The following is a 26210-nucleotide window of genomic DNA, read 5'->3' on the forward strand; positions in this document are numbered from 1 at the left end:
TCCCAACCCCAACCCCAACCCCAACCCCAACCCCAACCCCAACCCCAACCCCAACCCCAACCCCAACCCCAACCCCAACCCCAACCCCAACTTCAAGTCCATTTTAAAATATTTAAGCTAACAATCAGTTTTATTTATATTCTGTGCATGATCCATTTCTATGGATAGTCAAATATAATTATTCTATAAATCACTTTTTCTTGGGGGGAGGAGGAGGTGGTGATTTGACTGTGCTTGGGGGTGGAGGAGGAGGAGTTTTTCCCTTCGCTGCAGGAGGAGGAGGGGGGACTTTACCAGCTGGTGGAGGGGGAGTTTTACCAGCTGGCGGAGGGGGTGTTTTACCAGCTGGTGGAGGCGGAGTCTTACCTGCTGAAGGAGGTGGGGTTTTGCCAGCAGGCTTAAGAGGGGCCTTCTCTGCGGAAGTTGGAGCTTTACTTGGTGAAGCAGCTGTTGTTTTTTTCGCATCACCAGGCTTGCCTGCCGTTGTTGCTGCTTTTGGGTCGACTGTTCCTGCTTCAGGAGCTTTCGGAGCTTCAATCTTTTATTTCTTAGGACCTTTTCCAGTGTTTAAAACTGTGCCTTCAGGAAGTACCTCTGTGACAACACCAGCAGCAATTGTCTTTCCACCCTCTCTCAATGCAAATCTGCTTCCCTTAGAAATAGTTAAAGGGAAATGAAGTTTTGCTCGGATGCTGACGTTGTCTCCTGGTTTTGCAATTTTACTGCTTTCTGGCAGCTCAATCTACACTGCGGTATCGGCAGTTTTGAAGAAAAGCTAAAATAAAGAAATGTGGTACTTGAGGCTTATATCCGCTCGTGAATGAGTTCGTCCTGCCTCCTTCTTCTGGAGTTAAGCAATAAATGTTGGCAGATATTACTGAGGCAGTAGTTAAGGTTCCAGGCTTGGCAATGACCAGTCCTCTATGGATCTGCTCTCGAGTTAACCCTCGAACCAGAATGCCTACGTTATCGCCTGCCTCTCCATAGTCGAGAGTCTTGTTGAATGTTTATATGCCAGTAATCGAAGTCTTTACCTTTTTGCCATAGCCATAAAGCTCGACTTCGTCTCCTATTTTGACTTTTCCTTGTTAGATTGTTCCTGAGGCGACTGATCCTCTGCCCGGGATGTTGTAAGTGCCTTCCACGGACATTACGAAGGGCTTGTCAATCGGTCGACCAGTGACTGGGATGTGGTTGTCCATAGCATTGAGCAGTTATTCAATTTTCTTGGTGCCGATTTCGGGGTTGGTATCCTGGATTGCAGAGATAGCTGACCCCCTGATGAAAATAGTATTGTCTCCATCATACTAATGCTTTTTGAGCAGCTCTTTCAATTACATTTCGATGACATCAATCATTTCGTCTTCCTTGACTAAATCGCACTTGTTCAAGAAAACAATAATGGTGCCTACACCGATTTGCCTACAAAGGAGAACATGCTCTTTTGTTTGAGGCATGGGACCATCAGTGGCGGCGACAACAAGAATGCCTGCATCCATCTTGGCTGCTCCTGTGATCATGTTTTTGACATAGTCGATGTGCCCCGGGCAGTCGACATGAGCGTAGTGCCGTGTCTCTGTTTCGTACTAAAGAGTGGCAGTGTTAATAGTAATACCTCTGGCCTTTTCCTAGGGGGCCTTGTCGATTTTGCCATACTCTATGTACTTGGCCTTGTTGCGCTCAGATAGATACTTGGTAATGGCGGATGTGAGTGTGGTTTTGCCGTGATCAATGTGCCCAATGGTGCCGACTAAAGTAATAATGACAAGCTTTACCATTGACATGAGGCTTGCTACGATCGAACTTGGCGAAGTTCCCAATTATTGTATGGGTCAGCATCATCCTCTTCATCAAGGCTGTTTTAAGCATGATGGTTTGTTGTCACAACTAAAAATTTATATCCAATCAATAAGATATTCAAATATCAAAACTCCAATCATCTCACTTTCCAATGTAATAAGTTATTTGTATTATAGTTTTAATGTGTTATAGTGCAATAGTGCGAGTGTTATTCATGTGAGAGTGTTATAGTGTTATTAGCATGTTATCAGCAGGCGAGTAACGCACATTAATATAGTAATATATCGCATATAGCATATCACACATTCACATAAAAGTATTATCTAAGTCTTGAATCATCACTTTTCGACCTTCATCAGATACAATGGAGGCTGCTCAACCCTCTCAGAATCTTCGGACTAGGATGGGTTCCAATGTCTGAATTCCTCATTCTACCGATGATATGAATTCTCCATTCCCGCATTCCGCCCTTTATGCACCAACCCACTTGCCGATAATTCATCTTCGAACCCTTCCTGCTGGATCGAATAAAGCGCACTGACTTTTGACTCCCTTTTAGATTATCTGTTTTCCACTTTGATGATGTTTGGAGTGCTTTTGAAGGCAGCAGACTCATCATGATCTTGGTTTTTGCTGTTCTAAGCCTAGGATCTCTATTTGACAGGAGAGTTCTGTGTATTCGATGGCTCTTTCGGAGATGATGCCTCGGCCTTGCACTGCTGGTAGTACTTTTGAACTGCTTTGAAAGTGAGGTACAGCAGCCATCCCTGGCCACCGAGCATTCCTAAAATACCGATCACGACTGTAACCAGCCCCAGGATGTGAGCCCCATCATTCCCGACCATGTTCAGCCCAAACAACACAATCATAAAAATGTACAGGCATAGGCATATTTCCATGAAAATGCAGGTGTAATCCGTGATGATATCTTCGAAGGGCTGGTAAAAAAGGAGGCACACCATGATGAGCACTGTCAGCACCCACAAAATCGTAAGAGTCGAAATAGGGCTGTTGGGCTGGATGCAGAGAACCAAGCCGAAAATGAACTTGCGCAGGAACGCGAATGGAGTGTATAGCTTCCCAAGGGTTGATTACTCTGTTGACTCCTCAAGGTCTCCAGCAAGCCCTGGAATTTAGTCGTTGGTCTTGGCAGTGATTAACTTGTATGTGATCAGGATGATATAGGCACTGCTTAGCAAGATGAGCATTGCAGAGAGGAAGATATCCCCTGGTGAGCTGTTTCCAAAATGAAAAGAAAACATGTAAAGTGGGAGCATGAATATGCCGAACAAATCCGTCAAATGCCTGTATCTAATGCGCTTTACAGCAGCCACGCACAGCTTCGGCCGAAAGTGGTTGATTAAAAGGAGAACAACAAACACTATAAACAAGGTCAAGAATAGGATTATGGTGAGGCCGTGGGATCTGAGGATGGAGGTGTCGATGAAGTACTCAATGTACTTGGAGGGACTGGTCGAGTACGGCGTCGAGTTGTTGATTTTCGGGACAAACGACCAGAGTATGTAGGACAGGTTCTTCAAAAAGCCCTACAGAATTGGCGGATACTGTATTTCCAAGTAGAGCGTGGCTGCGATGAACTGCATCAGATCGAGCAGTTGGAAGAAGACGCTGGATTTTACCACAATATTCACTACGATGCAGATGTAGATCATTACTACAAAAATGAGTGCGATTGCATTCAACGCTTCGATTGGGGGAAACTCGACGAAATTCATGTAGGAAGAGATGGTCTTGATGAAGAAGTTGTTGTTGATGCTTTGGGATGTTTGTGCAGATTGAATGTACTGGATCTTCAATGTCACGTCATAAAGCTCGATTGGCAAGTATCCGTATTCGATGATCAGCCGATTGGCATCCACGCTGTAATTCAAGTAGTCGTACGCGATGGACTGTGAGCCATCATTAATGTCTGTGAAGATAATCAGCATTTTGGAGGGGTCAAAAGATGTTTCAACAATCGTTTGGCTGAAATATAATGCCAGCTTCAAGTTGTATGATCTGAGAATTTCCAAAGTGCCCGTGAATAAGTTATTGCAAAGCTATTGATTTGTGCTGCACAACTGGCAATTCTGGTTTTAATCGACATAATAATCTGAGGGGCACTTTTCAAAACAATAACCACTCAGGTGCACCATCATACCTCCACAGCCTACCACATAGCACTACTTTTTAATTTCGTATTTGTTGTAAGGGCAGTCTGCATTGCACGAACTATTCTGAGGGTAGATCCACACATCTTCCGGGCAGCTCTGTAAGCAGTAGTTCTGATAATAGAAGTAATCCGGTAAGCAAGTGATGCAGGAGTATTAGCTCTGGCACTCTCTGCATGGAGGACTACAGTTAATGCAAGTATCTGCGTTGAACATATAGGTTTCAGGCGGGCACTCCAGATAACATTTGTTGTTATATTTATAGCTGCTCAGACACTCTATGCAATCGGTTGCGCTAGTGCATTTGTTACAGTTCTCTTAGCATTGCTCGCAGACGAATGTCTGAGGTGACACTTACCGCGAGAAGTGGATGATCGGGCATTCATCCAGACAAAGTCCATTGAACAAATAGAGGTTGTAACCGAGGGACTGGGTGCAGGCTGTGCATTAGAAGTACTGAATGCAGGATGAGCACTCAGGCGGGCAGGATAAGCACACAGGGTAGTTGGTTAGAGTATCAAACCCTGGGTAGTAAGCAGTCGCGCATGTCCGCACACATTGGCTATTGCTATCTGAGTAGTAGTCTGAAACGCATTTCAGACAAGTTGTGCCTGATTGGCAGATTTCGCAGTTGGCCATGCATGGAGTGCATTAGTTGGTGGGTGTCGAGTAATAGCCAACAGGGCAATTCGAGAAGCAGTATTGATTAAAGAGCTTGTAACTGCCATGACATTTTTGGCATATGTTTATGGTGGTGCAGAGTAAGCACGGGAACCTACAGGATTTGCATGCCCTGCTTAGATCATCAGGGTAGCTGGAGGTGGGGCAGCTCAGCACACACGTGTTTGTGCTGATTGAATCGTAATAGTACGGGCTAATGCATGATGTGCAATTATTCTGAGAAATCGAACAAGCTTTGCAAATTGTTGAGTTGCATTGGGCGCAGCTTTTGGCCGCAACATCTTTGAAAAACCCCTCAGGGCATTCTAAGTAGCACTCATCTGTGTATATAAAATAAGTATCGACACACGATTTACATGATGTATCGGAGTTGCAAAGCTTGCATGGCGATATGCAAGCCTCGCAAGCTCCTGATCTCAAATTGGGGTAGAAATAATCAGGGCAGTTGGACTAGCAAGTGTTCTGATATAAATATAGCGAGGTGGCGCATTATGTGCAATTGTTCTTCACTTGGTAACAGTCTGTGCATCCGTTGGCGCACATGTCACAGGAGTTGGTCAGTAAGTTGTGTACTGTCCCTGACGGACAGGCATCGATGCAGATCTTATTGTACAGGATTGTTCCACTCTCACACGACTTGCATAAATAGATGTTGTAGCATTCGAGGCAGGGAGCTTGGCAGGGCTTGCATAAATTATTGTCTCCATAGTAGTAAATTGGGCACGATTGGATGCACACGTTGGATGATAGAAACATGCCTGTTCCACATAGTGTGCAGTTTATTTCAGTCACATCGCAGCCAAGGCAATTACCGCTGCATTTCGAGCACTTTGTCCCATTTCGGAAATACGAGAGAGGACATTGCTGAGAACATGTGCTGAGATCCTCCACTAAATAGTAATTAGGCGCACAAGTAATGCAGCTTATTTGGCTGTCTGAACAAGAGGCGCACGGGTAGGTGCATGTGATGCACACCGAGAAAATGTGCACGGGGGCTCCACTGCTATAGTCGAATGAGTGTGAGGGGTACATATTCAAGTTGGAGCACTCGGCTTCTGTGATGCAGCTCTGTGAAGCACTGAGGACGTAGGGGAGCGCGCATTGAAAGCAATTGGTCAAGGAGTAGCACTTAGCACAGGGAGGAGGGCAAAGGGTGCATTCAAAATTATTGTTCACGAATGATGATCCATTGCATTAGAGAGTACAAAGATTAGCGGATAAGTCGAGGAATCCTGTGGAACAAGATAAGCACTTTGATTAGTTTATGCATTTTGAGCATGGTGGCAAGCATGATGTGCATGAGTTGTTTGAAGTAACCTCATAGAGTGTCTCCAATGGGCACTCGGTCACGCAGCTGTTATTATGCAGGTATTTGCCAGGCCCACAGCTCAGGCATAACTGATCATTGAGGCAGTTTACGCAAGGGGGAACACATACCTTGCATATGCTCTCCCCATTTGCTTAATTGGAGGAATATTGCTGAGTTGGGCACTCGAGAGGACATTGATTTTGATAAAGCGAACCCTTCGAGCAACTCGTGCAATTTCTTTCAAGATTCTGGCATGTTTTGCATGGATAGTGGCACTTCTCGCAGATATTGGTCGTGGTGTTTTGGTAGTAGCCTTGAGGGCAGGTGTAATTGGTCTAGCAAAAGCTATTGTCCATATTAAGGAGATAGTTGGGTTTGCAGGCTGAGCAAATGTTGTCATCGATGTAACAATTGGAGCATTACTGGGAGCATGAAGAGCACTGAGCTTTATTCTGTATAAACTCAGAAAACGAGCCCTAGGGACAGATATAGGTGCATGTCCCACCCACAAAAATATACCCAACTCTACAAGCCGAGCAGCCAACACTCCAGTTCGAACTATTTGTCGCGGAATTTTGAACTGAGCACTAAGTACATGGATTGGGACACACTTCGCACTTATTCGAAGTCATATTTGTGAAAGCTTCATCACTGGAGCACTGTTGCAAACACTTACTGCCTTCAAGGTAATAGCCATCAACACAGGAAAGACACGAAGACTGCGAAGTGCATGTCTTACAAGGTGTTAAGCAGTCAACGCACTCATACGAGACTCGAACAGGATAGGCAGTTGTTGGGCATTCTAGCACGCAGCTTTGTTTATACATGTAAAATCCAGGATCACATGTTTTCACACACTCGATCAGTTGCAAGAAATACGGCGAAATGCATGAGAGGCAATCAACTGATGAGGAACACTTCTCACATTTGTCAACAGTGCATACGCTCGTAATGATCATAGCCTCCAAAAGGCTCATCCCTGAAGTGGCTGAGTTTAAGGTCATCACGGGAATTTCCTGTTTTGGGGATACGATGATCTTGCCATTTATTGTAATAATGCCATACGGACAGTTCTGTGAACATCCTGTATCAGTTAATGCCATGGAAAGCTCAGTAGTCGCATCCGCCGAGATACTGTGGGTTGCCAGCTCGATCATCTCTTCTTTTATAGTCAATGTAAGCTGATGGACTGGGGGACCATACAGTTTTATCGCTAAATGATAGTTCAATTCATAGAATGGCTTCAAGTTATTCAGAGCCCAAGAGTATGACTGAGCAGTTGTGCATGGCTAAGCTGGACAGTTGGTCGCGGCTTTATGATAGATTTGCTCTTTATGCATCACAGCTCGGACTGGCAGACAGATATCTAATTGCTCACTTGTGAATATATCTTTCTGAACTTACGCATAGGAAGGACAGCCGAAATTGCTAGTTTCGCAGTTTGTGTGAAATGGGCCTGTTGACTCCAGGCAGAGAATGCTCGCCCCTTGGGAGCACTTTCCCTCCTGATCCACATATTTGCCAATGGCGCATTCAAGGCATGTTCCGCCTGAGCATTTTACGCAAAAGGGGGAGATAGATGCGCAATCTGCGAGTGAACATTGACTGGAAGCATCGACTCCGTACCCCTGAGCACAAGCACTGCAAGCATTCGCATTGATGCAGATGAGGCAGTTGGCAGAGCAAGGCAAGCATTGTGTTGTATCAGGAGAAACATAGTACTTAGGTGAACAGACAGTGCAAGTCGCAAAGTCTAGGCACTTATCACAATTGGTGAAGCAGCCTGCACATATATCTCCTAGCATGAAGAAACCCGTTCGGCAGCTTTCAATCACTGCAATCGTACATGATTTGGAGCCCAATGAGCAGGCAACACAATTGTTTTATGAGTTTAAATATAATCCTTATTGGCATAAAGTACAAAAGGTTGAGTTCTGACAAACTGCACATCCATAGGGACATAATTTGCAGACACTTTCTGTGCTATCAAGATAATGCTATTTGATGCATGCTACGCAGATTGCCGCATCGTAGCAAGTCAGACAGTTCACAGAGCATGGCTCACATGCATTTGTCACATAGTTATAGTACTAATAGTTAGTGAGACAGTTTTCAGAGAGAAAGACGAGGAGAGAGATTATCACAGCAACATTCAGATTCATTCAGCTATTCGTGACTGATCAATTAATGTTCCGAATTGTATAGAATTTAAATTACCCATTCAAAGTTAGTAAACCATCTCAATGCATTGTTAATTATAGTGAATTTATTATAAATTTGTAAGTGCATTATTTTTCCTTCGTCGAGATTCAAATAATGAATATAATGTGATGCTTGTGCATTTATATTATAAATTATTATAAGTTTGCCATACTGCTGGCATCTATAAAAATTAGGATTATTCAGACTCCTCCTCCGACTAATGTTTAGCAATGTTAAACTCCTGCAAATAGTATACTGGTCAGGAGTGGCAATGTTTAGCACAACTGTGGAAATAGATCTCATATCTTCAGCACTGCTCTATCTGGTCCTCCTTAACATTACGGGATTTCTTCGCCTCAAAACTGTTGTCTTCTTGAACTAGCTCATACTTCTGCTCGATATCTCCCTCAAATTAGGTTTGTTTCTCGGACATTAAAACATTGAAGTGCTCCACCTCGATACTCGCTGTGTGGACGAACTAAAATTGCTGATCTAAACAGGTGCATTGAAAGCTGGTGCTTTTGTATATTTGTTATTCCATGGGTTCAGCCTGTATATGTGCCTGAGCGCGATATTTCTTGGAGGGATGGACAGGAAACAATGGGGGCCTCTAATGATTCAATTAATGACCTACTTCATGCCAGTATGCATGTATTTTTTAAGCTTAACGTCAATTTCATAGTATTTATGCATTGCGTGGGCCCTACTAGCCTGCATGAAAATCATGGATATCTTTAAGACTCCAGTTCATCTTATAAGCTGCCTACTGATCGCTTACTCCAACATCTTCCCTATCGCCAACTCCTACCACCTGATCATCAATTAAATAAAAATGAAGGACTCTTTCACACAGCAGCTCGTAGTCACTCTCATGGTACTCTTAGTCCTGTTTTTAAACATTGATATGATGGTTCAAAGGAGAGCCTTAACAATATCCAATAGTGCAAACATGACGCTTAAAAGGGTACTGCTCAAGTAAAAAAATAAACGAAAGACCAGCGGCGTTTTAACTCTTTTTGGCAGTATGATACTGTGCTTGGTTACAAACTCTCTAGGAAATATCTTCATTCTTTTGGCAGTCTACTCCAACATTCCAAATTACAAACCGAAGAGATTCGCATATTTGATGGGAATCGGACTGCTGATCTCAATTGCCTTAGAGCCTCTGCAAATTTCATATTTTATCTACCTGTACTTGATAGTGAAAGTGGTGGGTGAAGACTTGAGGGGTACCAATGTAGTGGAGTTCGCAATGAATTCGAACGATTTTGCCCTTCACTTTTACAGACTTTATCTAATGTTGAGTCATGTTTCTTTCCTGAATTTTATTATCGGTCTCTTCAGGAGCTCAATCGTAGCGTTTTTGGTGTTAGGCATCCGAATTGCTTTTAGATATCTAAACATTGTGTCAGTATTTCTCGGAACCAACGATAATTATGGGCTTGAAACTTAGTTCTTCAATTTTGGTGCCATTCCAGATACAATCCTGTGGATCTATATGGTTCTTATGTGCTTAAACAACTCCAAGGCAATCACTACTTACTCTGACTCGCAGATCACTAATATCCTGATTGAATATCCTTTCATAAGTAGATTCAGCTGGATCCTGTCATCCCTGAGAATATTTAATTATTTCTCATACGTAATTCTCTCATTGGCCATTTTGTTGCAAGTCCCTTCACTACACATTTTTGTTCAGATCCTTTTGCTGGTGGCAGTCATCGCAATTGATTTAAAGGCACATGAGAGCAGGTTTCAAACTGGGAAGAGTTCTGCTCTACGGATAATCTGGAATTCTTTGTTTTACATGACTTGCATCATGATATTCCTCAAGTATTTCTATCTCTTGAGGCAGTACAAAGACTACTCTGAATGGATTGACGTGATCTTGAAATTTATGAAGAAGCATGAGCAGCTCTTCGGCCTCGAGAGCTTATCCGCAGCTAAATCTGGATTCCAGTTGATTCAGTACTTTCTGTTCGATTTCCTCGTTGTCGCAATTTCGTGGATCAATGTCTACATCCTCGACTTTAAAATATATGCAGCTTATCGAGAGGTCATCGTCCGCAATTAAAACTTATCGACTTTTCTTTTAGATTAAGGCAAATAGTTTACACAGGAGGAATAATAAATCTTGAAGAAAAAGAACATCTTTTACTTTTATAACATGTACATTAAATCTGTCGACTTGACAGTGCTCTTCAACAGACCTGCCTATGCTGATTTCCCCAAAATTATTAAGGACTTCATTATGGGCATCAGCTTTACATTCTTTGTGATTGAATATTCAGCAGAAAATAGCATTTACAAAATGGTGACATACCTCCCCTACTACTTCTTATTTGGACTCTATTATTTTATGCGATATTCAAAAGACTACAATCCGAATCTGACAGAAAAAATCCTATCTGTCCTATCAATTTGGAGCCTAGTGCACTTCTCATTGAGCTACATTATTCTTGTGATTCAGCAAATATTTTGGATCCAACCGTCGCCTGTCTTTTCAGAAGTCATCGCTATCTACTGCTTCACCGTTTTCTTAATGATTGCTTCTAGGCTGATTCAGCATCTGCCGAACACAAAGCATAATGGCTTCACCCCTGAAAAGAATACAATAATTAAAATAATACTCCCTTTTCACATTAGCCCCATGTAACTTTAAAACTAAATAATGAGCCTTTGCAGTTCGATGGCGATGGCTTTAAGTTTCTCCTTCTTTTGTGCCAATATTTTTAGCCCGAAGCTCGCGTCTACCATTTTGCACCCCTTCGTCTTTGCAGTATTATTCTTCTGGAAAATGAGATAGGGCAGTGAGTAAAAATGGATGTATCTTCTCACTTTGTTAGGACTGTTCGATATCTGGAATGAAGATTTCACTGCGTACTTTACAATTATGCTGGTTGCTCTTTTCTATTGTTTTCGTTTTGAATAAAATAGCATCGCTGCTAAAATTTATGAATAGAAATAACACAAAAGATAGGCGATCGCCTCCAAACTAAAAGAACATCACAAAAATGAATAAAAAATAGAAATTGACAAAGCTGTGAAAACTGAAGAGGAATAAACGAAAGAGAGAGACGAAAGGATTCGTGAGTGGCCTTATTTTATGTGCTACTGCACTCTGATTTGGATATTTCCCACAATAATCGACTTAATTTGGCTGCTAGGAGTTGTGTGGCTTTCGCCAGATGCCTTATCGGGGTTCTTAATACTACTGATCCTCCCAAAATTTATATATCAACTCATGTTCGAGAAAGCTTCCCTATCGAAATACATATTTTACTTCGGGCTTTTTATGACTACCTTGTTCTTCATCTTTCAGTTGATGGCCTTTTACAAAAACAATCAAGCCAGCGTGAATGACAACTTTGTGACTGAGGGAGTTGGAATCTTCTTAGTCTTTGGGGCATACTTCGCTTATATTATCATCATTTATAAAAATAATTGGTATACAAGCCGCAGCCAGGAAGCGAGGGAGTATTGGGAAATCAAGAAGTAAATGGTTGGCGAATTAGGCAGCCAGCTGCACAATTAAAAAAAACTGTTGATCCTCTAGGAATTTTATCACGCGAAGGAAAGGCTATCGGACAAAGTCAACAAAATATCTTTGCACTTGCGCACACAAAAAAATAAAGAGCCATTTTACCAAAGCTTAGACAACATGTCGAGATAGAAAGTATAGTAAAAGTAATACGAACTCTTTTCAAATATGCTCCTATTCTTAAAGCAAGAAACTCTATAAACATGTTTCCGAATGATCAATCAGTACCTACCTAAATCAGTTACGAGCAATGTGTTTGAATAAGCAAGAGATATGCGCCAGCAGATCATGAGGAATTATAGGGGGGACTTTCGCGAGGTCTTCTTAAAGATTAAGGAGGAAAACAAAAGAAAAAGTGATTCTTCAAGTTCTTCAGAATCGCAAGTCGAATTTGAAAAAGTGCATGAAACCAACAAACTATATAGAGAGTGCTATGAAGTTATTTCAAAAGACACAGCCTAATTCAATCCCATTCTGAGGTACATAATTCAGAATATGGAAATCATCGGGATGGCAGCTGTTGTGGGCTGGAACCTCTTCGGAGGAGTCTACACAATACCATCTACTCTAGCAATATTCTGCTGGGCCATTGTGCTTGAGAATAAAACAACAGTTGGCTTTTGGATAACTATCATGTCTTACTCAGGCTTCATCCTCTCTTTCAAGCAGTTTTTATGGGCCTTCAGTGAAAATAAAATCCTCCAGTTCATATTCTATTACCACCCGGATGATTATATCTATGAATACTTAGTCATCATGGTCGCGGTCTTTCAAATTATATTCCTGCAGCTCGGAGGAACTCAGAGCAAAAGCTACTCCGAAAGGGAATCTATCTACGATTCTTTCTATCGGTGTGCTCTAAACAGGGCTGCCAAAGACACCAAACTCGACGAGGAAGAGCAGTTCATGAACATTTACAAGAATTTGAAGCAGCCATCCAAGCACTCATTCATTTACCGAGTTTTTGCCAAAGCCCGATTTAAGCCTGGAAAAGATTTCTACCCCATAATGTCAGGCATTCAATTAATCATCCTTCTCTACACATTCTTTTTCTACGACCTCATGGAGTTCGAATCGCAAAAGAATCGGAAGTCGATCGGCGAACTGCTGACTATGAACCAATTTTCCAGTCACATGGTCATCGTGTTGTTCATTTAAATCATGATCATGGTCATTGATAGGCTCTTGGTCTCTTTGAATTTAGTCGATGAAGCAAACCAGGCCCTTGAAAACTTTTTCCTGAGCTTCACATTCAATATCGGCAAAGTTAAGTATTCCCCTCCCTAATAAAAGGAAGTGGACAATGTGGGAATCTTCGATGTCCTACTCATTATCAAGTATTTGTTTCATGTCAGCCTTCTCATCTTCATCAACTTCTTTGTCTACTTGTATATACCCTCAGGAGGATTAACGAAGAGCCTAATTCCTACATGCACAGATGGCGTCTGCTCTAAATCTTACTTTTATCTGTCCATATTCTTGCTGCTCTACTTGATGTATTTCATGGTTTCAGGACTGCAGATTAAGCATGGCTTCAACCGAAACAAATGCAAGAATGTGCTGATGGAGAAGTATCATTACACCAACTACTACATTTACAAAGCCTTTACTGCGATTCCATTCGCTTGGGAATTTAAAAAGATATGCGACTGGACTGTGACCTCGACTGCCTTACCGCTTTTCCATTGGATGAAGTTCGAAGATATAAATGCAAAGATGTATGAATCGAAGTGCGAGGCCGAAATGATAAAAATTAAGCCTTTGGGCCCGCCTTGGAATAAATACTTCTTAGGCCCCATTGGTTTTCTATCAATACTGATGCTGATATTTGGGCCGATCCTGGCATATTCCCCCGCGAACCCTTTCGCAATCAAAGACACCATCATCGGAGCCGAAATCAAACTGTTTTTATAAATGGACAATCGATATGAGTACAAATTCTTCTCCACGTCGCATTCCATCATTGAAGACAACATCAGCAATGATTTTGGGGTCGACCTGACCGATAAAAACCTCTTCTATGTCAAAATGAGTGAATTCCCAGATTAGAATTTTCTTTTTTCTGAGCCGGCAGTGAAGAAACTGAGCGAATACATCAAAAACAGCATTTCTGCCTAGAAAGCGCATAGCTTCAAATTTGTGTTTTCCTTCAAAATTATCGAGCAATAAGGGGGTGAGTCCATCGTCGAGTGGGCTTAGAAATCGCTCAAGACGGATGAACTGCCAAATTTATATAAGATGCTTACTCTCCAGCAAAACAATATTACTATCAAAGACTTTTATAGTCCGTTTCCGGGAAAAATACTTCCAACTTCAATTCTGCTTCGATCCCCAAACATGGGAGAATATTACTAAGTCTCGATGGTGCCAAAACCGAACAGACCATTTGAAAATGCGGACAAGTAGGCAGTGCCAATATACTTTTATTTTATGACAGCAAATAAGTTCAAACTGGGCTTTGGAATCGTGACCTTCTACTTAACCTACGTGCTGCTGATAAGTCGGTTGCTGAGATTCTACCTGACGGATTCGGTCAATAGCGCATTATACGATGGATGCTATATTGAGAGCATTCTTATGCTATGCTAGGCCGTGAGATAGGCCAGAATTGTCGAAAACTTCATCAAGGAGGAATCGTTTTATTTCTAACTTATCGATCTCATGAGACACCCAAGGTCAATCAAATAAATTACTGGCGATTTTGTCAGCTATCGGAAACAATTTATATGATCTTACGATGATTTTAGGAATGTTTATACTTTGTACTTCCTAACTAATTAGATTGTTTTATGTAAAGTGTCTGTGATAATAATGTGATATAATGATGTGATATAATGATGTGATATAATGATGTGATATAATGATTATAATGAATAGCTCTTGTATGAATTTGAGCCTGAATAAGGGACTCTGCTGCTCTCAAGATTGCCTACTTTCTCCTTTCGAGGATGAGAGTTTAATTTGCACCATATGCTATCAGATAATGACCGAGCCAATAATCTTAAACTGCGGGTCAGGACACACTTATGGCAGGGCATGCATAAGCTAGTGGCTGAAAAAAAGCAATAAAAAGAATTGCCCCTATTGCCGTAAGACTGTTACTGAGACGACAATCAACGAGTAATTAAGGGCCTCGATCGAAAAGCTCAGGCTGAAGTGTTCATACTGCTTATAATGGGAAGGCAGTCTGGATAAGCTATAAAGCCATTTGCTCATCTGCATGTCGCACAAGCAGTATCTGCTCGATAAATTAGACAAAGTAGTTGATGAACAAAAATATATTCTCAATACATAAATAAATCCGCATTAGAACGAATAGCACAAAGATATTTCTGATACGTATGTCGATAATTGGGCGTGGCTTAAACACGATCTGAGGAATTGGAAATGGTGGTGGTGGGCGAATAACCCATGGTGGGAGAAACCCTGTGTTACATGCAACAACCTCTGGCATAAGTACGAAAAAAGCATTGACTCTTGTTAATCAACGAGGATATAGCTCATTGGCCTGATCAATAGCTTATCAAACGAACAAGAACAACAAATGCTGCCGAATTAATCTAAAGAATGATTCTTTATGCCCACTGCATGTTTAATATGAATATGAATATTAATAATTGGTTCATTGATAAATCAGGGTTTGGTGATAGCTACGCTCCTAACTGTCGAATAGCATGTGTCTGAGATCTAACGATTGCTTTACAGATTATATGGACCTTTATGCTCCTGTTGCCTAAGAGATTTCTTGGTCTCAATCAATTATATTGAATCGTTGCGGGTTAAATTTTTTGAATGAATAATTAAAATCTTCCAGAGTCCTCATGGTTCTCTTCCAATTTAAGATTTCTTCGCCACTATCTGCAAATGCGTTAGATCGCATTATTTTTATAGCCAACAACTAATCGATTTGAGAAACGTTTTTTATATGTGAAAAACAGAAGGCTGATAGAAAAATATTAAAATTGACAACTAACAGATCCAATACCTGAACATCAATATCAAAAAAATTATATAATGCATAAATGGCATATATTGATGGAGAGATTATCACTTATCAGCAATACAGACTTTCGTCCACATGCTCCGGCATCGGGTCGATGACTGTATCTAACTCTTTCTCGATTAGCACCACGTTTTCTTGGTCTTGCTTCGTAATGAGGTTGATGGCCAGGCCGATTTGACCGAAACGACCACTACGGCCGATTCGGTGCAAGTAAGTGGGGGAGTCCCTGGGGAAGTCAAAGTTGATAACGACATTCACCGTTGGGACGTCGATACCCCTTGATACTAAATTGGAGCTGATCAGCGTCTTAAATTCCCCCCTTCTGAACCTCTCGAATATCTTAATGCGCTCCTCTTTCATGTTAGAAGTGAGATACTAGTTTTCGAAATTCTTGGTTTTCATCTTTTTGGAGAGAAACTCGGCCCTTTTGTTGGAGCGGCAGAATATGATACACTGGTTGACAATCAGCGAACTATAAATTTGATACAGATACTGCAGTTTCTCCGACTACTCCACGAATATGTAGTAGTGCGTCAGCCCCAATAGCATCAGTTCGTTCATCAGGTTTATCACTTTGGCCTGGGGCATAAACTTTTGCTTGAACCCTTTGATTCGAATCGGGAATGTTGCTGAGTAGAGCTGCAGTGAGCACTTATTCGGTAAGTAGCTGATGATCTCCTCGATGTCCAACTCTGTTTTGTCTTTGAGTAAGCTGTCTGCTTCGTCCAGCACGAAAAACTGGCACTAATCTAACAAATTTTTCCTTTTGTTTAGTAAATCCTTCAGCCTTCCCGCAGTGCATATGGCTAAGTGGATATTTTCCTCTTCTATTTTTTGGTGGTCTTCTCGAACTGATCGACCCCCGATGAGCATATCGATTTTAATGCCGAGGAATTTCGCGAATTTGTTGGCAGTTTATTGCACTTGGTGCGCTAATTCTCTTGTGTTCACCATCACAACTGATTGAATTTTATCAATCGCGGGGTCGATTTCATTCAGGATGGGAATCAAGTAGGCTGCGGTTTTGCCTGTCCCATTCTTGGCCCGCGCGATGATTGACTTGTGGTTGAGGATCAATGGGATTGATTATTACTGAATGGGAGTCGGCTTGTGAAATCCATTGGAGGCGAGTGCGAGAATGAGGTCCTACCTCAGATTCAATTCGTTGAAAGACTGGTATTTGAGAGATTAAATGTCCTGGCGATAAAAAATAGCTTACTTTGCTTTGGTCGCGGATGGCAGTGGATACTATCATTTAAGGTTGCTATTTGTCTTAGTCTGAGTCCATCATTGATGAAGTATTCGTGGGTGTTTAAATTGAGGTTATTTATGATTAGTAATATAGTCAATTCCATTTATTGCCAGGATGTTATGTTTGAATTAGCAAGGAGGCGTCAATTTATTCATGTCGACCGAAAGATAGATGATGCTCATTTATAGAAACTATGCTAATGAATTCCTAAAGCAAATAGATATTTGCCATTTTCTGTAAATCTTGTCAATGAACAGCGAGATTTTGGGTACGAAGGCAACAATTTCATTAAAAAAATATGAAATGTAAAGATAAAGGGATCATATATCAAGAGAGGTGTCGCCGAGAGTAGTGATGCAATGTTGAAAGCAATAAAAACGGGCATTATTTGGGCCTAAGCTTCTCAAAAATTTAAAGATCAGCCACAAAATTAACTCTAAAGCATAGGAGTATTTGGAATATTTGAGCTCCCTCATCTAAATGCCAGTCCCGTCATAAGTTGTCCCTGCCTGATCCTCTTCAAAACACTTATATACTTATCAGCAGCTTCGCAAGAGGCTTTAATGAGGACAATCGATAGAGCTCTATTTCTGATCAATAGTGGTTCATTAATATATTTCCCAATCATTCATCCATGACCAATATGAGAAAATGCCAAACAACAAATCACTCACTCGTTTTTCAGGTTGAACTCTTCGTCCCATTCTCTGATTATCCACTATCTTGCCTTCGGATCGAAGACAAATTTCATAACTCCCTATCTTTATTTATCAAAATCTAGGACGATTGGCGGCTATTATATCCAACCATAGAATTCCAGCTTTATCTTCATATGATCCTTTTTGCGCATGTCCACTGAATAGGGTTCACCTTTCAATGCAACATAAGCCTTTTCATTGTTGAATGCAACGCTTACACTTTTCAAAAACTGTATGGAATTCCTCTCAAGTCGATGCCTCTGAAGACCATCTTCATTTACTTGTTCAGGCTAAACTGAATATATCTCGTCAATACGAACTACTCCACTTTTATTTCCATCCGAGCCATGAGTCTCTTCATGAAATCATCGCAAAGAGCATTGACACGAATGTAGGCATACTTATCGAGGGGAGTACTCTGCAAATTCACAATGATTAGCTTTCCAATTTGGCCCACAGTTTTAGGCATGTCAGCTGCGGGCGTGACTGTTAGTGAGCTGCCCATTGCCAAACAAACGTCTGCTTTTTCTGCTTCCTGGAATCCCCGATTCAACTCGTACTCCGGCAAATTCTCGCCAAAGTTAATAATGGAGTCATATAAAACTGCACCACACTTTTCGCACTTCCTAGACGTTTCATGATCGAACACTTTTTGAGCTTCCCTTGTTCTGAAATCTCTTAAAAATTGGCTCTTGCATTTTTTGCATTTCTCCAAGCACCTGTTCCCGTGGAGTTCAGCAAGCCGTAATGGGTTGAATCCTGATCTCAAATGCAGTCCGTCTGTGTTTTGAGAAATTAAATATTTTAATAGTCCGACCTTCTCCATGGCGATGAGAGCCATATGAGTGAATGATGGCATTGCCTTTCTCGAATCCACGATGTCTTTATTGGGCATGTCTTTTACATTGTGAGCCTTTTTTTACCATGCTCCTGGTCCTGTTTTTAAAACAGTATTGACTCCTGATCTGAAATCTGGAATTCCGCATGCAGTCGATATGCCTGCGCCAGTAAAGGCGATGAAATGATCGGATCCGAGTATTAAATCAGCGATCGTATTAATTTTCTCATTGAGGATATCTTCAGAATCGAAGTGCTCCTTTTTTTATTCCTCAGTTTGCGGACAGTATCTGCCATCAATATTTTAGTCTGAGAATCTGATTGATAAATAAATTGGTTAACTTTTATTCTTTTATTAAATTTAAAGAGAAACCTAACAAATTATGTTACTTTTTAAATGTTATCATTCGTAAATTAATATAACTAACACATAAATGCAGTCATAAAAATAAAAATAAACAAATTGCCTCCGAAGTAAAGATAAAGCTTTGATTAATTTAATGTGAATCTGAATATGCCCTAATGCAATCATTGCAATTTTAAGAGTGCATTTAGGATATCAATTAAATTTATATCGTCAATTAATAACAATCCTCGAAAAATTAATAAACCGACAAAACTAAAGTATGATCGAGAATCGGCTTAGAAAAATGTATGCATATGTCCGATCTCATATTTATGATAAGTGAGATATAAAAAGCGAAAGAATAATATCTACAATCCTTATGACAGAATAATAATACATTACATCCCAGTAAAGTATCGTATTTGTTAATAAATTCGACTTAAATAGAACATTAAATACATTTATAAAGGATGAAGCAAAACTTCAGCAAAAATCATGCACTCTTAGTGCTCCTGAGTTTACTCTTGATATCAGCATAAGGTTCGATTATACATCTTCTCAAGACTAAGACTAATTTTATCAAGACTATTGTTAAAGGGATAATCGGCGAGAAATTTATCGCTCCCAACTTGCCTTAAAATCCTGAAGTGAACTATATTGTCAATGGTAATTTCTAAAACCCGAAAGTAGGTGCTGGAAAATTCAGAATAACTGGGGATTTCCCGGGCTGGTGGGTGTCTGGTGGAGAAATTGGTGATGGAATTCTTTACAATCCCTTGTGGGGCAATGGCAACCAAGTTATCGAGCTCGACGCAGACCGCAACACAAACTACATTAACAAGTTTAATTTGCCGAATTCCCTGAACTATAGACTGTCGTTGAGATGGGCTGCTCGACAAAACACAAACTTGGCGTCAAATGGCATTTAGGTATACTTCAATCAGGAAAAAGTGTTTGTAGGAACTCCCGTTGATTTTAACATAAATCTTTTCACGACTGTCGTTAAAGGTAAAAATGGGGAGAATGTCTTGGAAATCAGAGGCTCCGGGACATCTGATCGTCTTGGAGTGTCAGTCGACGATGTGGAACTTAGACCCTCTTAGGACGATTTTATTGTTCCAAATCCTGAAGTGAACTATATTGTCAATGGTAATTTCTAAAACCCGAAAGTAGGTGCTGGAAAATTCGGAATAACTGGGGATTTCCCGGGCTGGTGGGTGTCTGGTGGAGAAATTGGTGATGGAATTCTTTACAATCCCTTGTGGGGCAATGGCAACCAAGTTATCGAGCTCGACGCAGACCGCAACACAAACTACATTAACAAGTTTAATTTGCCGAATTCCCTGAACTATAGACTGTCGTTGAGATGGGCTGCTCGACAAAACACAAACTTGGCGTCAAATGGCATTTAGGTATACTTCAATCAGGAAAAAGTGTTTGTAGGAACTCCCGTTGATTTTAACATAAATCTTTTCACGACTGTCGTTAAAGGTAAAAATGGGGAGAATGTCTTGGAAATCAGAGGCTCCGGGACATCTGATCGTCTTGGAGTGTCAGTCGACGATGTGGAACTTAGACCCTCTTAGGACGATTTTATTGTTCCAAATCCTGAAGTGAACTATATTGTCAATGGTAATTTCTAAAACCCGAAAGTAGGTGCTGGAAAATTCAGAATAACTGGGGATTTCCCGGGCTGGTGGGTGTCTGGTGGAGAAATTGGTGATGGAATTCTTTACAATCCCTTGTGGGGCAATGGCAACCAAGTTATCGAGCTCGACGCAGACCGCAACACAAACTACATTAACAAGTTTAATTTGCCGAATTCCCTGAACTATAGACTGTCGTTGAGATGGGCTGCTCGACAAAACTAAAACTTGGCGTCAAATGGCATTTAGGTATACTTCAATCAGGAAAAAGTGTTTGTAGGAACTCCCGTTGATTTTAACATAAATCTTTTCACGACTGTCGTTAAAGGTAAAAATGGGGAGAATGTCTTGGAAATCAGAGGCTCCGGGACATCTGATCGTCTTGGAGTGTCAGTCGACGATGTGGAACTTAGACCCTCTTAGGACGATTTTATTGTTCCAAATCCTGAAGTGAACTATATTGTCAATGGTAATTTCTAAAACCCGAAAGTAGGTGCTGGAAAATTCGGAATAACTGGGGATTTCCCGGGCTGGTGGGTGTCTGGTGGAGAAATTGGTGATGGAATTCTTTACAATCCCTTGTGGGGCAATGGCAACCAAGTTATCGAGCTCGACGCAGACCGCAACACAAACTACATTAACAAGTTTAATTTGCCGAATTCCCTGAACTATAGACTGTCGTTGAGATGGGCTGCTCGACAAAACACAAACTTGGCGTCAAATGGCATTTAGGTATACTTCAATCAGGAAAAAGTGTTTGTAGGAACTCCCGTTGATTTTAACATAAATCTTTTCACGACTGTCGTTAAAGGTAAAAATGGGGAGAATGTCTTGGAAATCAGAGGCTCCGGGACATCTGATCGTCTTGGAGTGTCAGTCGACGATGTGGAACTTAGACCCTCTTAGGACGATTTTATTGTTCCAAATCCTGAAGTGAACTATATTGTCAATGGTAATTTCTAAAACCCGAAAGTAGGTGCTGGAAAATTCAGAATAACTGGGGATTTCCCGGGCTGGTGGGTGTCTGGTGGAGAAATTGGTGATGGAATTCTTTACAATCCCTTGTGGGGCAATGGCAACCAAGTTATCGAGCTCGACGCAGACCGCAACACAAACTACATTAACAAGTTTAATTTGCCGAATTCCCTGAACTATAGACTGTCGTTGAGATGGGCTGCTCGACAAAACTAAAACTTGGCGTCAAATGGCATTTAGGTATACTTCAATCAGGAAAAAGTGTTTGTAGGAACTCCCGTTGATTTTAACATAAATCTTTTCACGACTGTCGTTAAAGGTAAAAATGGGGAGAATGTCTTGGAAATCAGAGGCTCCGGGACATCTGATCGTCTTGGAGTGTCAGTCGACGATGTGGAACTTAGACCCTCTTAGGACGATTTTATTGTTCCAAATCCTGAAGTGAACTATATTGTCAATGGTAATTTCTAAAACCCGAAAGTAGGTGCTGGAAAATTCGGAATAACTGGGGATTTCCCGGGCTGGTGGGTGTCTGGTGGAGAAATTGGTGATGGAATTCTTTACAATCCCTTGTGGGGCAATGGCAACCAAGTTATCGAGCTCGACGCAGACCGCAACACAAACTACATTAACAAGTTTAATTTGCCGAATTCCCTGAACTATAGACTGTCGTTGAGATGGGCTGCTCGACAAAACACAAACTTGGCGTCAAATGGCATTTAGGTATACTTCAATCAGGAAAAAGTGTTTGTAGGAACTCCCGTTGATTTTAACATAAATCTTTTCACGACTGTCGTTAAAGGTAAAAATGGGGAGAATGTCTTGGAAATCAGAGGCTCCGGGACATCTGATCGTCTTGGAGTGTCAGTCGACGATGTGGAACTTAGACCCTCTTACAACGATTATTGAGCAATAGATAAGCCAGATCAGGGTAATCCTTAGCATTGATACCCATTTATTCAATCAAATTTGATTTTAATTAATAATTATGAAATATAGAGGCGATAGGACAGTCATATTTGGCTGTTCGATTTTTTTCAGAGCTAGGATTTAGAGAACGTTGTATATTTAAAAAATTTACATTTGAGGTCAACGAAGTTTAGGTCAAAAAAATAAGAGTAAAATAATTTTTTCGTAATTTAGGCTATAGTTTGAATTATATTATTAAATATTTGAATTGATTCGGTAAAAGTGCCTTTAGTCGACACAATTTCCAGGGTGAATGAGTGAAGTCTAAAAAAAACAAAAATCAGCATTTTTTAAGGATTTCTAAAAAAGTATTTTTGTTTGCTAAAGTTGTGATAATGAGCTAAGGATTAATTTTTTAAACTTATCAGCTCAAATTATGTTAGGGTCAAATATTCATGTATTTTTTAAAGTCTCAATATCATATAATAATAATAATTATGCGAATCATTCTCCCGGCTTCGCCGTAATTTAGGAGCCTACTTTTCGGATTTTGGTGAAGTTGTGTCCTCGGATATTTGCTTGCGATAGTTTCCTTGAGTTTTGAAGTTAGTTCACTTCTTCGTCGATCTCTTTGAATGGGGTTTACATTTCCATTTGTTTCCCTCGGGATTGATCACTCCTGCCTGATGCTGAATTGTCTTGTTCGGTTTATTATTTGTAGTTAAATGTTTGTTCCTCTTCTTTATTGTATTGTGTATCCTTCTTCTCTCGGGCGTACGGTTACTCATTCCTTCTTGTTCTATTTGATGTTATTTTTATGGACTAATCTTGGTCTGCTCTTTAATTTATTAACCTCCTTAGATATCTGGATCTTATTTCTTCTTTTTGGCAGTTTGGTATCTCCTCTTAACTTATGCTGGTATCGTATCGTATTGCCAATTTTTTTCCTTACTTTTTTCATTTCTGTTCATTTCCTTCTTGTTCTTTATTATATTATCTTTTCATTTGGCTTTTTAATTTTGGGGTTACTTTTATTTCCAGGAATTTTATTTTATTTGTTGGGTTTATCTTTTTTGAGCTGTCAACTGGATTTTGGATATTGAAAGGCTAAGTCGACGAAGAGGCAAAGAATGAGGGGACAGGCTCGAAAAGAAATGTAGAAGTTCAAGGGTCTCATATTTTATTCAGGGGGTCAAAAGCAGAGAATAGCTTGAACCCGTTGATCGAGTCCTAAATTCTTTCGGGCCATCATAATAAATAAAATTTCATACAAATTTAAAATGTGCATAAATTAGATTAAAGGATAGAATGTGGGCCTCATTTCAAGTGGACTGCTCTCAGTGAACTCTAAACGTTTAAATCGAATATTTCGGATTAATCGAAGAACCAACCGTCATTAATTATAAATATTTAGAGGTTATAAAAGTTATCAAACAATCCTCTCTGGAGAGCATATAAGTATATATAATTCGATACCGAACTTTCCTTCCGATCTTCTTTCCGACCCTCAGAGCCCATTCTCTCGAGGTGGCGAGTCGAACTTGAGGCATATAGTTTTTAATTTACGAGCATTCGCACTGATACTAAATCATATCTGCGAAGGATTAAACATCAAAAAATTGTTGCAAACACTAGCACCTTTAGAATAAACCCTCGGCACAAAAATGGCACGAAAGCTACAAGGCTTTAAGCGGTCGACGCGCTCGTACGAAACTAGAGAGATAGACATCGAAGCAGATTATGATAAAACTAACTCGCGCAATTATGGGCTCACACAGTCGAACTAGCACTAGGATTATTGAGCCGGACACTATGAGTCGGCCCTGAAGCTTTAACTACTTTGCATCGATGCCGAAACGGTCTGCTGGCTCATACTTAAAAATGATATGCTTCGATTATCGATAGGGCATTTATGCAGAATCACTCAAGGCTGTTTTCCTTCGATTCTCCAATACATGGATGGGTTCTCTTCTGTGCAAACTTCGATCTCCCCTCCGTCGTTTACGTTCTGCTTCTTAATGGCGAGGAAGAGGGACGACTCGTGGCAGGACCTAAACTTGTAGAGTCCGTTTCCGGCTGGTTCGGGGAACCACTGTTGGTTGGAGTTGCCAGTGTGCTCCCATTGGACGATCTTTGCCCCATTGTTCGTCTTTTATCCGGCAATATCGGCATTCTGACCGTTAAAGGCGCTCTTAATGACCACTCCCTTACCGTGCTTTTGGAAGATCCACCTTTGGTTCCATCTCTTATTCCTCTCCCAAGTGACCAGTCTTTCTCCCTTCTTTCGAGTGCTGTTGGGAACATCTAGTGCCTTCCCTGATAAGTTGTTTATAACGATGGCGCTGTTGTTGATTGTGGGGTTATCGACGAGTTGGACTCTAAAAAGTTGGTTTTCTGCGTTGGGGTCAAAGTCCTTCACTCTGAGTATGCCTTCGAAGGCGACGGCCTTGTTGCCTTTCTTGGAGTCAGTTTTAATCCAATAGTAAGCGTGGAATGCCTGAATGGGGGCCTTTTCGAGAGCAAAAAGCTGGTCGCTGCTCTGCTTCCCGGCTTTGAGCCTGATCTCGTTGGATTCCTCATCGAAGACGAAGCCGGAGACGCAGTTGACGATTTCGTAGTGGTCATCCCCCAGGCCTATTTTTTCGATCATGAAGACCTGGCCGTTATCAGCATTGTTGGGCTGAGTCGAGATAACCCGGGACGAAGAGTACTTTTCTGGGTCGTTTTCCTGGATCCTGAGCGCGGCGTCTCCGGCCTTGCAGATGATCTGATAGTAGTTTCCTCTGGGGAACTCGAGTGCTTGCATAATTAAAATATCTTTGTCAATCGGATCCGATGCATAATGTAGCATATCGAATATCGAATGCCCATAATTAGGCACAGGTATATATATAGGGATGGCATCTCTATTCACATTTCGCCAAACAACAGCTTTAACACTGGCCTGCACTGTTCATCAGGGCAGAACTATGATAGTAATAATCAGAATGATTCCAATTTATTTATGTGTTTATTTATGCGTTGCGTTTAATAATCAATATTCCAGCAATGAGTTGATTGAAGCCTAAAAATGGATGAAAAATATTAAGATCAGCAATAGTTATAATTGGTTTCATAGTTTTATTTTTCGTCCGGCGCTGAATGAGACTACTTGCTTTTAAGCCCGTCGTCAAGGAGTTTAATTCTTTCGAGTTTGACCTGGAGGATATCGAATCGGGCTAAGTTGTACATATACTAGAGAATATCATTTTTCTTCTTATTTAACCTTTCCAACTGTTCCTCCTTTACACTCTTCTTGGATTTGCTGGTTTCCTCGGAGGCTTCTTCGACATCTGAGAACACTTATTCTCCACGGTTGATCATGATCTTGATGAAGTAGTCTGAGCAGTACAGCGACAGCATCTAGATTTCGGCAGCTAGGGCATAGTCAAGGATTTGCTCGCAGTTTTGTGAATCGACGATTAAACAGAGCTCTTTCTCGCAAATCGACATAAGTTTTTCGATGCAGAAGTACTCGGCGAGCACATAGAGCTAGAACCATGAAGAAGCACTCATGTGGATTGGGAAAACGACCTTTTCGATTAACAAATAGTTCAGAAGAATCTAGAACATTACAATATTTGGGGTATGGATCTAACTTGTTTATTCAAGTTTTTTTGAACTTACGCTTTTTGTGTTTCTTGAGCTTTTCAGAGTGAACAGAGAACTTGGTATCGAAGGTAATGTGAGATGAATCTCCTGCAGCTACCCTGAGACGGGCTGGTACTGCTTGAAATGAGCTGCAAACAGGTTTTTGAAGAACCTTGACGAAAGTGATAGCATCGCGCTATTGGTGGGCAG

The 26210-nt window shown here is 40.9% G+C and overlaps 3 protein-coding genes across 3 annotated transcripts; all 3 read right to left on the reverse strand.

Moving 5' to 3' along the window:
- Positions 1–15758: 15758 nt before the first annotated feature.
- LOC148298246 (uncharacterized) lies at positions 15759–16067 on the reverse strand. Its single transcript, XM_088277014.1, has one exon. It carries the CDS (start codon positions 16065–16067, stop codon positions 15759–15761), a length of 309 nt encoding a protein of 102 aa, XP_088133140.1.
- A 1571-nt stretch (positions 16068–17638) lies between these two features.
- Positions 17639–18767, reverse strand: LOC148298247 (uncharacterized). Its single transcript, XM_088277016.1, has one exon. The coding sequence runs from the start codon at positions 18550–18552 to the stop codon at positions 17977–17979; it is 576 nt and encodes a 191-aa protein (XP_088133142.1). The 5' UTR covers positions 18553–18767; the 3' UTR covers positions 17639–17976.
- A 5498-nt stretch (positions 18768–24265) lies between these two features.
- Positions 24266–25221, reverse strand: LOC148298248 (uncharacterized). The gene has a single exon (XM_088277015.1). It carries the CDS (start codon positions 25219–25221, stop codon positions 24523–24525), a length of 699 nt encoding a protein of 232 aa, XP_088133141.1. The 3' UTR covers positions 24266–24522.
- Between the last annotated feature and the right edge of the window lie 989 nt (positions 25222–26210).

The sequence above is a fragment of the Brachycentrus maculatus genome, unplaced genomic scaffold (genome assembly GCF_059751285.1).
Source record: "Brachycentrus maculatus isolate JH-2025_06_01 unplaced genomic scaffold, ASM5975128v1 h1tg002311l, whole genome shotgun sequence".
In the NCBI taxonomy this organism is placed as follows: domain Eukaryota; kingdom Metazoa; phylum Arthropoda; class Insecta; order Trichoptera; family Brachycentridae; genus Brachycentrus; species Brachycentrus maculatus.